Source organism: Rhodnius prolixus, unplaced genomic scaffold (genome assembly GCF_049639745.1).
Source record: "Rhodnius prolixus isolate KJV_2025 unplaced genomic scaffold, Rpr scaffold_3, whole genome shotgun sequence".
Lineage (NCBI taxonomy): Eukaryota > Metazoa > Arthropoda > Insecta > Hemiptera > Reduviidae > Rhodnius > Rhodnius prolixus.
In genome coordinates, this window is record NW_027411603.1 from 4,044,712 (window position 1) to 4,061,943 (window position 17,232).

At 31.3% G+C, this 17,232-nt stretch overlaps 1 protein-coding gene across 3 annotated transcripts; it reads left to right on the top strand.

Moving 5' to 3' along the window:
* The first annotated feature begins 54 nt into the window (after positions 1 to 54).
* On the top strand, positions 55 to 16,807 carry LOC141452491 (PHD finger protein 14). Of its 3 annotated transcripts, XR_012457430.1 has the most exons (20): positions 55 to 231; positions 330 to 491; positions 574 to 707; positions 859 to 973; positions 1,049 to 1,177; positions 2,103 to 2,340; positions 3,767 to 3,871; positions 3,967 to 4,124; positions 4,839 to 5,010; positions 5,463 to 5,595; positions 5,681 to 5,840; positions 7,080 to 7,163; positions 7,828 to 7,978; positions 11,840 to 11,957; positions 12,053 to 12,155; positions 13,243 to 13,394; positions 13,961 to 14,187; positions 15,511 to 15,619; positions 15,939 to 16,156; positions 16,425 to 16,807. XR_012457430.1 is itself a non-coding variant. In XM_074124689.1 (19 exons), coding segments are annotated over exons 1-19 (2,463 nt in total). In that variant the 5' UTR covers positions 56 to 230; the 3' UTR covers positions 16,437 to 16,807. The 3 variants fall into 3 exon arrangements, 1 of the variants encoding a protein (XP_073980790.1); XR_012457431.1 differs by lacking the exon at positions 7,080 to 7,163; XM_074124689.1 differs by lacking the exon at positions 15,939 to 16,156 and having other exon boundaries at positions 56 to 231.
* Positions 16,808 to 17,232: the final 425 nt, after the last annotated feature.

The following is a 17,232-nucleotide window of genomic DNA, read 5'->3' on the forward strand; positions in this document are numbered from 1 at the left end:
GTTTTGGCGTAGCTAATCCCTACTCCACCTACCTACATTGTGCTTGTGCGTTGGGGTTGTAAGTGTATGTGGGTTGAACTGCACTGCGTAACGCTGGTCATGTGACTGACAAAGTTATTTTTCATTAATTAAAGCCGGCATATTTCGAATTGTTTTGAAGTTTTCGAATTTTTGCTTCTACCTGTGGATAATAATCACCGTGTCTATTGTTTGGTGTTAAAAAAGAAACAAGTAAGTACTTTGGTAATATTAGTTTACCGTTTAAACATTTATAATGTAGACACACTAACGAAGTCCATTCACTAATCATTATAATGAATATACTTTAGTGGAACGAGATCCCACCAAAAGAAAAGTTAAGCCCGCTCAAGCATTGTTTGATTTTGAAGATTTAGGTGAAAGTTCTGATGATAGTGATTTTAGAATTGAAGATCATTGTGATGAATCAGATGATGATTCTTTGGATTCTAATGTTGATGCTAATTCTTCTGGTTAGTAAAACTGATAAAATTGGATGAGAAGCTCGTGGTGTTCGTTTTTTTTTACAAGCTCTACATTTAATATTTTATTAAGATTCTTCAGATGTTGATGCAGATTCAACTGGAGATACCGGTAATATTTCCAGTGATAGTGAACAAGGTGAATCGTTAAATGAGGCAAAACCTTTTGAAAGTGTAAGCACTTCAAACAGTCCTAAGAAAAAACAGGTTAGTTTTTATAATTATTTGTTTATTTGCTCTTGTGTAAACAATAGTTGGTTACACGTAAGATATTGCTTGCTTGCTATTAGATTAAGTCATTCTGTTTTTAATGCATTAATAATTTCGTTTTATAATATTAATTTTGAATAATTTTTAGTTTAATCCAAAAGATGCTATGAAAATAATGATTTGTACTGTATGTCTCGGAGATAGGAGTGATGCTACTAATGAAATAATTGAATGTGATAGTTGTGGTGTGACCGTTCATGAAGGTAAATATTTTTATTTGATCTGTTTTGTAATTGCTAAGCGCTTTATATTAATGTTTTCTTGAAATATTGTTTAAGGTTGTTATGGTGTACAAGATTCTGACAGTGTATGTAGTACAGATTCCCCATGTCCGACAACACCTTGGTTTTGTGATTCCTGTAAAGCGGGGCTTGATAGACCTGATTGTGAACTATGTCCCAATCCAGGTAAGTAATTTTATTACATTCTGACTTTCGTTTATAGTAAGAAGGGAGTTCCGCATGTTACACAAACTGATTGCCATAGATTTTCCTCTATAATTTTATTTGAATTTACCAGTGCAACATTTGCATCAAATAATACGTTATATGGTGGCAAAGTATCGGGGAATTTTAGATTGAGAGCGTTTTCCCTTCAGTCTACTTGGAGGATAACCTAGTGTTGCTGAAGTGAAAAGGAGTTCTATTAAATAATAGGAGTGACCTTGAAGTAGAATGAAATTTAAAGAAACGGAGTTTTCACTAGATTATAAACTAATAGTTCTTGTACTAACTGTTCTTGAAAATGCTTGTTATTTGTGCAAAAGTGTTCAAGGCAAAATAAATGTGAGATACAAAGAAGCATAAAGAATTGACTGTAAGTAATGAAAGCTTAGGGAGTTTTAACCTCAACACCGTCTGAACAAACGGTTTCTAATAATTATAAAAATACAGAATCTTTTATTTAAGTTGCGATTTGAACTCTGACGAAAAATGTGAATCATCGTGTTAGTTTCTTGTCTTTTTAGTCTAAGGATTCCATTTTAATCCTGTGCCCATGTACGAAAACCAAGAGAGGTTATTTGGAAGCCTATAATTTTGAATTTTTGACTTGAATATAGCTCAAATTGGGCTTGAAACTTAAGTGTGATCCATTTATACAGTGGGCAGATAACCTGCCTATTTCGCAAGTTGCCTTTTTCAACCTTTGTTCTTCAGACTAAAGATTAATGTGATATCGTATTATATATATTGCTATAAACCGAATCAATGTTTTGTTTTTAAAAATGATGTTGCTGTATTGTTGTTATTAGTACCTCAGAGTTTTTAGATAATTTTATTTACACTAGCCCATAGTTTTGTGATAAATTCTTACAATCCCAATCTTTTACAGGTGGAATCTTTAAAGAAACGGATGTTGGTAAATGGGTTCATTTAGTCTGTGCACTCTATATGCCTGGCGTTGCATTTGCCGAAGTGGACAAATTACAGAATGTTACCCTGTTTGAAATGGCCTACTCCAAATGGGGTGGCAAAGCTTGCAGTTTGTGTCAAGATCAAAGATTTGCAAGAACTGGTGTGACTGTAGGTTGTGATGCGGGAATGTGTAAAACTTATTTTCATGTTACTTGGTAAGTTTAAATACAAAGATTTTTTACTTTATTTTATGAGTTTTACAACGTCTTTTTGCGCATTCTAGGTCTGTTTCTTCTTTTAAGCCTTCTAAGGACACATTCCCTTACTCAGCTAGAACACTCTCGGTTTTCTTCCTCATTCTCATGCATGTACTTTCTCGAATTAGCCTTTTTTACGTCTTCAATCTACGTGCACAAGTTCAACTCAATCAGGGCTGAAGTTAGTTAGAACCACTTTAATGACTGGTTACTTATTTTTATTTATATTTTACAACTGTTATAACCATAAGGTACACAGTGGGAGTTGCACAGATTTACAATAAATGGTTACTCCTAAATTAATATACAGCTGACAAATTACATACAAAAAATGAGCCACAATTATGCGTGCACTAGCCTACAAAATAAGCTAACTAAATCAATACATAATACTTCGAACTAAGAAATCAACAAAACTTACATACAAACAAAAATAAACATAATAAATGTGTTTGCACAAACCGAGCGAACAGAACCGAACTTTTCACTATTTTTATATATTTCCTAATTTCATTTTATATATTTATTACTACATATTGCTAACTTTGATTATATTGTAATATGTACAAACTTATTATTATTTTTTTTATTTATTTTATTTCATATAATTCATTTGTTTTTTCTGTTTTATTTCTTTTCCTTTCCTATTCGTTAATGACAAACGCTCTTAGTTTAAGCGCACCCGTACAGTAATAAAATATATCGAATGACTGGTTACTTAGAGAGTATTGGTTAAAAAAATATCTTCACAGAGTAGTGCCTGGAACTACTGAAGCAGACTTAGCCATGAATGGGAAAAAGCGACTTCTTACATCCTACTTGATTGCATAGCAATTTTGGCTCTTTGGGTTCAGAGGAGTTCAGATTTTGAAACGAAGTCAAATGGAAAGATCCTTGACTTAATTAGAATGGTAGCTATTATATCAGCTAAGGGTTGATACAATAAGTTCTCTAGTTTCCATGCTGTGGGGAATGGAACTTATACCGAGATTCAGTTATAATAATTCCAAGTAAAGGAGGATATACCTCTTTTGGGTTGTTTCGGCAATAGAGAACAGAGAATTACCCAAGTTACTGTCACATCCTGGGACTTCACTAAAGCGCTAGGATAATTAAATTAGTTGAAGTGGGATATATCGTCCTAGAAGGCATTTAAAGCGGAGCTGTGTCTGCCACAATGGAATGTTTATCTCAATCTGTCATTTTCCGATCTCTGAGATTTCACTAGCCACTTGGTTGGTTACTAGGATTAGAGGAACGTATTCTAGATCGTCAACCTCATCATTTTCAATTTAAAATATTTATTTTTTATATATTTAGAAGAAAATGCATTTTAATTTTAATTCATTTTTTGTTTGTTTATTTCTAAAAATAACTTCTGAAGTGGACAGAGAGAAGGTTTACTAGCTGAAACTCATTCTGAAGAAGTTGATCAAGCAGACCCTTTCTACGCTCATTGTAAACTTCATACAGATAAAAACTTGTTGAGGTAAATTTTACTGAATCATTACTCCAAATTCAATTTACAGCCTTTGAAATAAATTATGTTCACCTTTAAAAAAAAAAAATGCTTTCTTTCTCTAGGAAAAGGCGCAGAAATTGGCTGGCATTACAAATGCGATCTGAAGAAAGATTGAAGCATAGAAAAGAAGATGATGAAGATTCTTTGAGAATTAAGAGAAGATTGGCAAAATCTAGAGAAAGATATACAAATGCCCGTTTAACTAAAGTACAACCTTGGGGTATGTAATAATCCAGAATATATTTTACCCTTCTAGTACTCCACCATGGTAGATAGAGGAAGTATTAAAATCTGAGTAGATTTTCTTCGTTGAGTTATTATTTGCTAAACACAACTATTGAGGTACTTGTGAGAGAGTGGTTATTAGCAAAATTTGTGTACCCACACTATATCTATCAAACTAAATCTTGCTTGGAGCTCTGTATTACTTAATATTTTTTAGTTATTGTGTCCGGAAAATCTAATATGGGATCCGATAGAGACTTGATGATGTACATGTCTTAATCGGAAATACCATTTATTGATTTATTCATTTTCTTTTAATTTTCCTGAAAACGGTCAGCGAATAAGTTTGAAAATCGCTAAGGCTCAAAAAATCAAAATTTGCTAGAAGTTCAGACTATAATATATTTCGTTTGAGGACCCTTTAATGGGCTGAACAGTAACTTAGCGAAGAAATCTCTTAATAGGTAGTAGCATTTATAGATTTTATTATTATTTTTATTATTATTATTTGTTCAAAAGATTTCGACAAAATGTTCTAAACTTGGCACACTAATTGCTTATATCTAGATGTGCAAATTTTATTTGAAACCTTTGTTCCATGAAAATTCCATAAAGTGCAAATCAATCTCTCTAAACTTCTGGGAACAATATATGAAATATATAACTTTTAAAATGATGTTTATTAATTTTTGTTTCTTTATTTAAACAGTACCAACTCAGAAAATGGCTAGACTGTTAACATCTAGTGCAAGTGCATGTCGAGCGTTATGGCGAAAAGCGGAACTTAGTGGAGTTGACACGGAAAGTTGGGCACTTAGACAGGCCCAAGTTGAAGCGCTTTCAGATGTGCATAGACGATGGAATATTCAACCTGCGTTCAGGTAGGTTTTTTTTTTGAATTGAAATTAGCACTTCTATTTTGACTATTCAAAGTACTACTTTAAATCATGAATAAGCGATGCGTCTGAGGCATGGGTCCAGAGCTCCTGCTCCCTTTCTGATAAAATAAATCTGCAACAGAACAACTCATTAACTTGAAAATACTTAAAAGAAACGTTTTCTTTAAGGAAGATTATTTCTTCAATGTTTAGGACATTTGTTGTGTCCTTCATGAATTGGAAGAAAGGATGTTGTGGAAGAAGGTTTTCCTTAGGTTATAGGTTAGAAACCTTCACATCGCAAAAAGATAGCCTTTTGTTCTTCACTCCTAGAGAACATAATAAAAATTACGAGCTCTTTCCCCGTGTACGTTTAAGAATTATTGTGCTCCAGAAAGTTGACTCACTAATTCCTCAAACTTATGATCTTATTTTTTTTTTTTTTTTCTGTATAGTGTCGAATTCATTGGTTACTATTTGGATAGAAACGTCAGGGTAACAACAATGCGCAAACAGTTGAAAGAATTAACTGAAGAAAATTCGAAACTACTAGATGAACAAAGTGAAATCGAAGAAGATCGAGACAAAGTAAATTTCTGATCACTGTTTTATTTGATTAGATTCAACTGAACTTCGACTTTTGCAAATATTTATTATTTATTATACTTTAAAGGCAGTGAAAGAAAACGCAGCAGAAACGACAAGAAATCAAGAACTGAAAAATTCTCTCAAAGTTTATTATGATTTGATTACCTTTCTCTGTCCAAATAAGAAGCTACCGGATCTTGATTTAATGGGTCGGCCAGTACTCCATCCGTCACATTTTATGACAGGTAAAACATCTCATTAAAAATATTTTAGTAACAAATTTGGATATTGAATTAACAATTGTTATTTGATTCGGTATTCTTGAAAATAGTCTTTCTATAATTAATTGGAGGTACAATGCAAAGCGACCTCTATAGGTTTTTATTTTGTAGGTGTCCTTTAATTCGATAGTGTCCGTAAAAAAAAAATCCTTTAAGAATGTGAAATCAGTTATCTAGATCAATTCGAGACATCGTCTCAGTCTCTTGGAAATGAGATTGTTCCAGAGAACATAGTTCTCTAGACCTTTTCCTTCTTCTTCAGCTTCACCTGGAGAAAGAGAGCGATTTCTGCCGCCCATTCCCTCGCCCATTGATTTACCGAGATCAATGTAGGAGTTCAGCATCACTGACAAGTCTCTATAGCTTCTTTACTCAACTTTTCCCCCCATATTTGGGTTCACATGGACTCCGCATGAAGCTCTCGAATAAATTGGTCGATAAATGTTATATACAATAAATATCTCCAAATGTTTCTTTACTCTAACATCTTTTTTGTTAACATCCCTTTGAGCTCCATCTCGCAGTCGGTCTGAGCATTCGATGCGCCAGCCTTCTTCCATTCAAAATAGTTGAATATCATTTGGTGCATGTCAGAAATTTTTCTTCCACAGGAAACACAATATGAAGAAATAAAAATCATTTTCTCAGGGAAACCGCTTCTTAAGGCAGTTCTCAGGATGAGGTAGTAAGATTAGGCTTCCTTCAGAGTCATTTAAGTGTAATGTATTGTACGATATTCATTTAAAATATAAATAAAAATTTAATATGTAATTAAAATACTAAATTTGAAGCATCATTACAGCGAAAGTGCAATTTTACTGAATAAATTCAGTAGTTTTATAACCTTTTTTTCAATTTAATATCAAGAATTTCTTGTCGTATTTTTATTTTCGCGCTATATTTTTTATATTTTACGAACAAAGTAATAAAATCATGTGAGTTATTACTGTCCGTCGAATTAATTTATCAATTAGAAAAGAAAAAATAATCAATTAATGATTATTATAATTATCAGCGAGAAAAATACTGCAAGTATTTTCATTCAGGATTTTTTTAATTTTTGTTTTTCCTGACGCTTCATAGTCTTGAATTTTTATGTCCATTTTATCTCCCCTACCTCCTGATTGTGTAAAGATTTCTTTAAAAAAGAAAAAGTCTTTTATGTTGATTCTGTTTTTTTTTCTCTCTCTCTCTCTTAATTAGGTGGTAGTGTCACTGCGATCAGGAAGCCAGGTCTAACCAATCCACAGGTACCTGCACCATCAGGTGCTTCGCCTGTTAGGACAGGTATTTTTTACACTTTTGCCATTCCTTGGAAAAACACTTCCAAAACTGATCCTTGCTTTGCTTTGCTTTTTTTTTTTTTTTAATGCTTTTCACACACCTTTACCTTCTTGCGTTCCTGAATAATTTATTTATAAGTTTTTTTTGCTTTGTCTGCTCTAGTAAAATTATATAGCTAAGAAGTTTAGCATGCTGTTATTATGTTATGTGACGGATAATGTAAGAATTATTTATTGGAAGAAGGGTAGCGTAGTATCAATATATTTATTGAACTGAATGAATGGCTTATTTTATTTTTTTTTCAATTAAAAGTAGTAAGGTTATTGTTAGGCTATACTTAAATAAAGCATGATTCAAATCCTAGGAATGAATGTTTTAAAAAAGAGTAAGAATACGTCGCACTAATCTGAATATTTTCTGCTTACTTATTCTTTCTATCTATTGTGTTTTGGGCTTACATTTTTTTGCTAGCAATTGTATAATTACTATTATAATTACAAACAAGCTATTCATTTTTTTAAAAAAGGGTTGCTTTTGTGCAGTGCTTGAAATCTTTCTTAAACTACCCAAAAAATGGTGTACAGTGTTGTAAATAAAACAAAGCTTTGAAGTTATTCCCATCAGTATTTTAATCGATTTATTGCAATTTGATTTTTTGTTTGTTCAGCTACCGCTTTAAACAACAGCTGTGGATTGTGTTTTGGGAAACAAGATCAACACTTATTAGCAAAATGTGATACTTGCCACAAGTTTTATCATCTTGGTTGTCTAAATCCACCATTAACCAGGATGCCGAGGAAAACTAAGCAAATGGGATGGTTTGTAAAATTTTAATTATTTTTTTTTAGACTTTTGCATTTTATTGCAATAATTGAAATAAGTTAAAAGTTTATAAATTTTCGGCTGCTGAAGTATTACTTACTGTTTAGCTTTGCAGGATAAACTTTGCCCAGTTTTCAATAATTTAAACTTACATTAGTCATATATAGCCAAACCGGGACGCAAAATTATTAAGAACTGAAAACATATTAATAAATGGGCGCGGGGAACGATCGGCCGGGGTGTTGGTGTTGGTCAAGTTTGACCGGGACGCCGGGACAGGGATCTCAAACCGGGACCATCCCGGTCAAACCGGAACGTATGGTAAGCCTAGTTATATGTTCTGTGATTTAAGATTGTACTAAGTCCCATAAGAATAAATTCCATACTAGCAGTGCACATGTTTTTTACCCCATCTGGCCATTTTCATCTCAAATCTTTCTAAAAGAAAATTTTACTTAAGAATATCTTCCAAAGCTCTGGCATATTAATTCAAAAAAATTAGTTGAATTTAGCTCTTTTCTATTCTCAGCTGTTTCAGTGTAATGTCCAATTCTGATAGAAAAGCTTGCCACTTAATCGTTCAGTGTACCAACAGTCACCAAGAGTAATTTGTTGGGATCCCATAAATTCAGGATTGTATAACACATATCTTGGATTGAGGAAATGCTCCATTCCCTTTTCTTAGCATCTTCGAGAAAACAAACACTACAAAGGTCTCTTACTCCTGTTTAGGAGTAAAAGAATTCATGATTTTGCTACACCTCAGTAGCATGCATAGTATGGTAATTAGTTTTTTTTCCAGAATCCAGAAACATTTTGGTTGATACCAAAGAAAACTTAATTCCACTGAAACGTAAATAATCTAAATCTATAGTGAGCTCATTAAACATAATCGAGTTTAAATAGGTTTGATTGGTATGTACCAGAGAATGAGCCCTCTAGTTACTCGATAACCCAAACTACTTGCATGCACCAGTAATATAATTGATTACCTAATAATTGTATAAAATTTCGTAAAAATCTGTCGAGTATGAAACGAGATATTTGGAGTTGAATTTTGGTTTCTTTTGAAACAGTGAAATCTTTAACTTCAAATATATCGAAAACTACTCGATAGATTTTGTTTATATTTCACCTGTATATGGAGACAACTGTTGTCTATAATTGTATAAAATTTCGTAAAAATCTGTCGAGCATGAAACGAGATATTTAGAGTTGAATTTTGGTTTCTTTTGAAACAGTGAAATCTTTAACTTCAAATATATCGAAAACTACTCGATAGATTTTGTTTATATTTCACCTGTATATGGAGACAACTGTTGTCTATAATTGTATAAAATTTCGTAAAAATCTGTCGAGTATGAAACGAGATATTTGGAGTTGAATTTTGGTTTCTTTTGAAACAGTGAAATCTTTAACTTCAAATATATCGAAAACTACTCGATAGATTTTGTTTATATTTCACCTGTATATGGAGACAACTGTTGTCTATAATTGTATAAAATTTCGTAAAAATCTGTCGAGTATGAAACGAGATATTTAGAGTTGAATTTTGGTTTCTTTTGAAACAGTGAAATCTTTAACTTCAAATATATCGAAAACTACTCGATAGATTTTGTTTATATTTCACCTGTATATGGAGACAACTGTTGTCTATAATTTTATAAAATTTCGTAAAAATCTGTCGAGTATGAAACGAGATATTTAGAGTTGAATTTTGGTTTCGTTTGAAACAGTGAAATCTTTAACTTCAAATATATCGAAAACTACTCGATAGATTTTGTTTATATTTCACCTGTATATGGAGACAACTGTTGTCTATAATTTTATAAAATTTCGTAAAAATCTGTCGAGTATGAAACGAGATATTTAGAGTTGAATTTTGGTTTCTTTTGAAACAGTGAAATCTTTAACTTCAAATATATCGAAAACTACTCGATAGATTTTGTTTATATTTCACCTGTATATGGAGACAACTATTGTCTATAATTGTATAGAAATTCGTAAAAATCTGTCGAGTGTGAAACGAGATATTTAGAGTTGAATTTTGGTTTCGTTTGAAACAGTGAAATCTTTAACTTCAAATATATCGAAAACTACTCGATAGATTTTGTTTATATTTCACCTGTATATGGAGACAACTGTTGTCTATAATTTTATAAAATTTCGTAAAAATCTGTCGAGTATGAAACGAGATATTTAGAGTTGAATTTTGGTTTCTTTTGAAACAGTGAAATCTTTAACTTCAAATATATCGAAAACTACTCGATAGATTTTGTTTATATTTCACCTGTATATGGAGACAACTGTTGTCTATAATTTTATAAAATTTCGTAAAAATCTGTCGAGTATGAAACGAGATATTTAGAGTTGAATTTTGGTTTCGTTTGAAACAGTGAAATCTTTAACTTCAAATATATCGAAAACTACTCGATAGATTTTGTTTATATTTCACCTGTATATGGAGACAACTGTTGTCTATAATTTTATAAAATTTCGTAAAAATCTGTCGAGTATGAAACGAGATATTTAGAGTTGAATTTTGGTTTCCTTTGAAACATTGAAATCGTTAACTTCAAATATCTCGAAAGCTACTCGATAGATTTTGTTTATATTTTACCTATATATAGAGACAACTATTGTCTATAATTGTATAGAAATTCGTAAAAATCTGTCGAGTGTGAAACGAGATATTTAGAGTTGAATTTTGGTTTCGTTTGAAACAGTGAAATCTTTAACTTCAAATATATCGAAAACTACTCGATAGATTTTGTTTATATTTCACCTGTATATGGAGACAACTGTTGTCTATAATTTTATAAAATTTCGTAAAAATCTGTCGAGTATGAAACGAGATATTTAGAGTTGAATTTTGGTTTCGTTTGAAACAGTGAAATATTTAACTTCAAATATATCGAAAACTACTCGATAGGTTTTTTTTATATTTTACCTATATATAGAGACAACTGTTGTCTATAATTTTATAAAATTTCGTAAAAATCTGTCGAGCAGGAAACGAGATATTTAGAGTTAAATTTTGGTCTCGTTTGAAACAGTGAAATCTTTAACTTCAAATATCTCAAAAACTACTCGATAGATTTTGTTTATATTTCACCTGTATATGGAGACAACTGTTGTCTATAATTGTATAAAATTTCGTAAAAATCTGTCGAGTAGGAAATGAGATATTTAGAGTTAAATTTTGGTTTTTGTTTGAAACAGTGAAATCTTTAACTTCAAATATCTCGAAAACTGCTCGATAGATTTTGTTTATATTTTACCTGTACATGGAGACTACTATTGTCTATAATTGTATAAAATTTCGTAAAAATCTGTCGAGCAGGAAACGAGATATTAAGAGTTAAATTTTGGTCTCGTTTGAAACAGTGAAATCTTTAACTTCAAATATCTCGATAACTACTCGGTATATTTTGTTTACATTTTACCTGTACATAGAGACTACTATTGTCTATAATTGTATAAAATTTCGTAAAAATCTGTCGAGTAAGAAACGAGATATTAAGAGTTAAATTTTGGTTTTTGTTTGAAACAGTAAAATCTTTAACTTCAAATATCTCGAAAACTACTCGATAGATTTTGTTTATATTTTACCTGTATATGGAGACTACTATTGTCTATAGTTGTATAAAATTTCGTAAAAATCATTCGAGTAGGAAACGAGATATTGAGAGTTGAATTTTGGTTTCGTTTGAAACAGTGAAATCTTAACACTGTGCAGTTATTTCTTGCTTTGCTTGCATTAAGTCTCTGAAAGATAAAGACTTATCGCTACTTTACATGCTGTGCTAGTGCAGCATAATGCCATCTCTTACACTTACTTCTTCTTCTACTTGTAGGCAATGTTCTGAATGTGATAAAGATAGCGACCAGTCAGATCGTGAAGCTGTTGATCCCGAAGCTCCCAGAAAGTTGAGACATAAGGACAATGGTAATGGAGATTCATCATCGGATCAGGCAAGTTTTTTTTTAGGAAGGAAGTATGCGTAAAAATATGTTTTTTTTTTTTTTTTTGTTCTTAAATATAAGAAACAAATAAATTCTTTCTATAGTATGCTAAAACTGGCTCACCTTCTGGTGAAGATCTGGTGCCGATGGTGACCGACACTTCCATAACTACTCCGCAGGGAGAATCAAATGCTGACACGCCTACTGGTTAGTTTGTTATTCATTTTCTTATTAAGGTCTTTATTTGGGTTTCTTTACTAATTTTATCATCTTGAAACAGACAAAATTGTGAAATATTTTTATATAGGATGAAGGGTATTTTAACCGTGTGTCTGTCGTTCTCTTGTCCGTATTCGCTATAACTCACAAACCAAAAATTGCAAGACATTGAAAGTTGAAAGTTTCGCTTAACTGCTAACTAAGAATGTAACAATAAGGTTTTAGCGAAAATCAATATACCGAATGTACAACTTTATTGAAAAGATTGTTCATTTTTATTTTTAAGATTTTCTCAAAACGACTTTTTTCAAACTTGTGTAATTGTTGCACTTAAATAGTTTTGCAGTTTTGTTTCGAACATTTTCCTGGAAGAAATTCCATTAAGGGTGGTTTAAAAAAGGGGTTGGTTGGCTTTTCTCTGTTACTGTAACAGTACTGTTACTGTTACTGATTATTGTACTGTCTTGATAGCTATGCGAGTATAATAATAATATGAGTTAATTTTGAAACTACATTTCCAAATAGGAAGAAAATCGGCTGACCGATAGTGCCAGTTAATCAAAGATTTTTCAGTATTTTTTTGAAAACATTGTTTTCCGGGAAATTAAATTAAGGCTACTTATGTGAGGAGGGGTGATTAGTTTTCCTTTTAAGTGCCATTATTACTATTTTTTTTTTTTTTTGGCGCATCAACAGCTGAGGTCATTAGCGCCCGGAGCTTTTTCCAGTGCACTGCCGGCCTCCGGACAGTGTTCTCTCGTTACAGACAACACTGTCCATCACCGGACAGTGAGCCGTAAGAAGCTCCTAGGAAGAGAAAATCTAAGGGTCTATTATTATTATTATTGTTATTTTTATTATTATAATTATTATTATTATTGGAAGGTACGACCCTTACTTTTGTGTACTGCTAAAAGAGGCGGGGTTGAATTAATTGTTCAAATCGCGTTAGAAGAAAATTAATGAGTTAGAATCTTGAGAATGGGGTCTTGTAAGTTTCCACACCAGATTATTTACTAGGATGCTCTAGGATGTCAATTTATATTAATTTTCTCCTTACTTCTTCTTGGTTTAGCTGAAGAGCCAGAAGGATTCAGAGTTAAGAAGCGGAGACGTGAAAAACACCATCGTTATTCTCCCGATACGGAAATTATCAGTCGATCTCATAAGCACAAACATAAACGCAGTAAACAACAGACTGAACAGAGGCAGAGTCTTAAAATTTGTGTAAGTCTAGTTACTGCTATTTACAATGAATAATTCTACTGTATAGAGAAAGAATTGAGAAGGAAACTTGTCAAATTTCTCCAATAAAAATGACCGATGATGGAAAATGAAATTTAGAAAAAAAATAGAACATAATTTAATTTTTAGTTTCACAACTGTTTTTAATATTATAGTTGAAATTTTTTAAAGCTCTAATTCTCTCAGCAAAAACGTTTTGCAGGGTTGATACAAATCTTAAATTTAATCCATTACGAATAGTAGTGTAAATAAGCTTTTTTCAAATTTTGATATGTTAGGACTATTGAATAAATTGGATGTTACAATGTTTTGCTATGGTCAAAAAGAATAATTTTTTATTATTAAAAAAATATTTTACGTAAAATTTGTTTCCGAGAAGTTCAGAGATGTGACGGTTGTCTTAATTTGAAAAATTAGATAGCGTCATAGCAGTTAGTTGCATGTTTATTGTTCATACCTAACATTTATTTTCTAGAGAATTGTATTGTTTTTGTGGAAATTGTGGAAATTGTGTAAGTAACAGATATTTTTTGGTTTTTCTTACTTAGTTCAAATCTATACCACATCCAACTGGGGGCAGTTCGTATGTTGCTACCCCAAGCAGTAATTTGACGCCATCTCCTACGATTCGGACACTATCATTAACACCAGAACAACAACAGCTAACGTCATCCACTCCGCAATCGCTATTGAAACCTATCCCGAAGAAGAAAGATGAAGTATCCATAACGTGTGCTACATGTAGTAATCCAGGAACTACTAGTAATCTAGTAAGGTAGGCGTTTTTTTTTTTTTTTTTTTTTTTTTGCATCAGTGTTAAGAGGAATTGGTGCAATCCGTCCAATTAAGGAAATGGTGTTTTCTGACTAAATACCTGCTTGCTGCAAGCGTAAAAGTTTTAGAAATGATTGAATTTTTACAATGATAAAAAAGAAGGAAAGTCACAGAAAATTTAAATTTTGATATTACATTAAATTAATAAGATTTTGATGAACTTCTCCTATTGGAAGTAGATTTTACATTTAGGTTTTAGTCGTGACTCAATAAAACTAAATTCGCTGCATTCTAAAAGATTTATCTCTAATTTTTTAATGTGTTAGCTTAGCAGGTGTCTGCAAAATGTATGAATACGAGTATAAATCTGTTTTAGGCTAGAGTTTGTTTTTAGTAAGAACGTTACTATATTTTGGTGTATTTTCTTTATTAAAAATAATGTATGAAGGAGACGCAAAAGAATATTATTGATTTTATGGTACTTTTCGAATTAGCACCTTCTTCGTTGAAAAAATTGTCGTTAAAAAATGATCGCCTATTTTGCTCTTCACAATTTGAAACAATTTTATTGTGTGTAAGCATTTTCTAAGTACTATGTTGAGATAGGAAGCTACGGAATTTGGCATTATGATGAATCTTATTAATGCTCCCTTCAGTTTGTTTTATTTTAATTTGCAGTCGAAGTCTTTTTTTATGCTTCGCCAGTCCCTTAGTCAGTACTCTCGTTTCAGACAGCACTGTTCATCAGCGGACAGTCAGCTGTAAGAAGCTCCTAAGAAGAGAAAGTCCAAGGGTGGCAGCTAAATTTTAATCCGGAATCTCAGTATGGATTACCTCTAATTTGTTTAGCGAAATGTTGGCAAGTGATTGCATTTCTGGGATGAAAATTCAGGAAGTGAATCAGTACTTTTTCAGGAAAACTATAACTTTTTTTTTAAAAGACATAACGTCCCTGCGAGTTTCGAAGCTTAAGAATCACGTTAAGACGTCCTAAACATGTGTTTGAGTTCCGTATGACACATATTTTTTTGGTTTTAACAAATATGTATATGTTACATGTAAAGCTTCACTATACAAATTCATAAGCTCATCATTTCACACACAATAGCAAATTTTCACACTTGAAAAGACTCCTGCTACTTTGTCGTACATGACACTTAACTGTGCTACGATATAGATCTTATAGCTAGTATTGGATCAGCCTTTGTAGCTAATCTGCTTCAAAATCGTAAATAACCGTTTTTCTTAGGTCTATCCATGCTAATGTTTTTATAAAATTGACTATTAAACAAAAAAAAAGGCATTCAATTTATTATTTTTTCAGATGTGATGAATGTTTACAAGGATTTCATTTTGCATGTTTGGATCCGCCAGTGAAGAAGTCTCCCAAAGTAAGAGGATATTCCTGGCATTGTGCTAACTGTGACCCGACGGTATGTCAAAGCTATCAGAGTAAAAATTTCTTTTTTTTTTTTGAACTTGAATGTAATTAATATTTTTTTCTGCCATCGCTAAATAATAGGCCAATTATTATACTAAAATTTAGTGAGAGAAGATTAAATTTCGTTCACATTTTTTGTGCACTATTGCTTGGTGTGTGCTTATAATGTTTTCGTATTGCATCAATCATTCAAACAAAATAATATAATGTTATACATTTAATAGATTGTTAAATTTAGTGTTGTTAAATGCTATTCTAAATTTAAAATTATAAGCTAGTAAAACCATATTGAATATTATCTGAAATTGTAGGCACCCCTGTTCTGTAACCTAAAAGAAACCTTACATAATGGAAGCCACTTCACGGTGTTGTGATAAGTACGACGCGGCTTTGATGAATGTTTTTGTGAAAGCACCCTTCTTAAATTTAAATCTATTGTAGAAAGCTAATAGATAACATACTTGAAACTTTACTAATAATGGTAACCATTAATAAACGATGACATTACCCATTATGGAAACAATTAATTGTAAGTAATCGCCAATATACAAAAAAATAATTGATACCTTAGAAATTTTAAGAATTAATTTTGGTTATTAATTTTTACACTTCTACAATTAAAGTTAATCCAGAATTCAAAATTCAATAATCTACGTAATAATTACCTTTTTAGTCTTATATTTAAAGTTTGTCTTCTGAATTATTGAAACGATTGCAGAAAAAAAAATGTATACATATATATTGAACATTTATTGTGTTTTCTATAACTTCTTCAATAAATCTGACTTTGGTTGTAGGAGAGTGACTAAATACAGATCAGCGTACTTCATTATCAAGACTTCTTATTTCTGATTTTAAAAGGTTTTTTTCGTTTCTTCTTTTTATAGATATATATATTTTTACATTTTCAACGTAAAATGTATATTTCTCTGTTTTTTACATTATTGTTTATTTGAAAAAAAAACAAACAAAAATCATATTAGTGAAAATTAATTTAAGAGCTGTTCATTTTTGAAAAATGCTTTGTTTTATTAAATTAAGATAAATTTTATTAATTTTTTTAATCATTTTCAAGGACAATAAATTTTTTCAATTACCTAAAAAGAAATAAAAATGGAAGTGATAATATATTGTAAATAAATATCACGTATTATTGTAAATAAAATTGATATTCTTTTTGTGTGATGGATTTTAATATTAATAAAACTTTTTTTTGTTTACTTTAATTAATTTATTTAATAATTCTTGTTAATTGTGAAGTTCTGCCAAAATTAGTACGGAACTATTAATTTGCGGTCAATAAGATTTTCAATTGAACAGAGTGCTTTTCTTAAGATTTCAAAAAATGTTGGTAAATTGGTCTGATAATTTTATCATTTCTTGTGGATTAGGCTTTAACTGTCGGACGACCAATAATCTAAGTGAATAGGATTATGGCCTAACATAGTGTGTGCAAATGTAGTTGTACGGAAAGGACGAAAATTGGGCAAGAATGTTTTTTTTTTTTAAACCAGCAGAAGATTAAAGTACTTGTGTACACAGTCGTTTTGAGATGGGTATCATCAAAATGGGTGTTAAAATCTTGGTGAGTACAGTTTTGATTAG

What these genes read in the sequence shown, in the direction of transcription:
- LOC141452491 (XM_074124689.1), top strand. An exon ending in ACAGTCCTAAGAAAAAACAG is followed by an intron (nt 708 to 858) that starts GTTAGTTTTTAT and finishes AATAATTTTTAG; the next exon opens with TTTAATCCAAAAGATGCTAT. An exon ending in TGAACTATGTCCCAATCCAG is followed by an intron (nt 1,178 to 2,102) that starts GTAAGTAATTTT and finishes AATCTTTTACAG; the next exon opens with GTGGAATCTTTAAAGAAACG.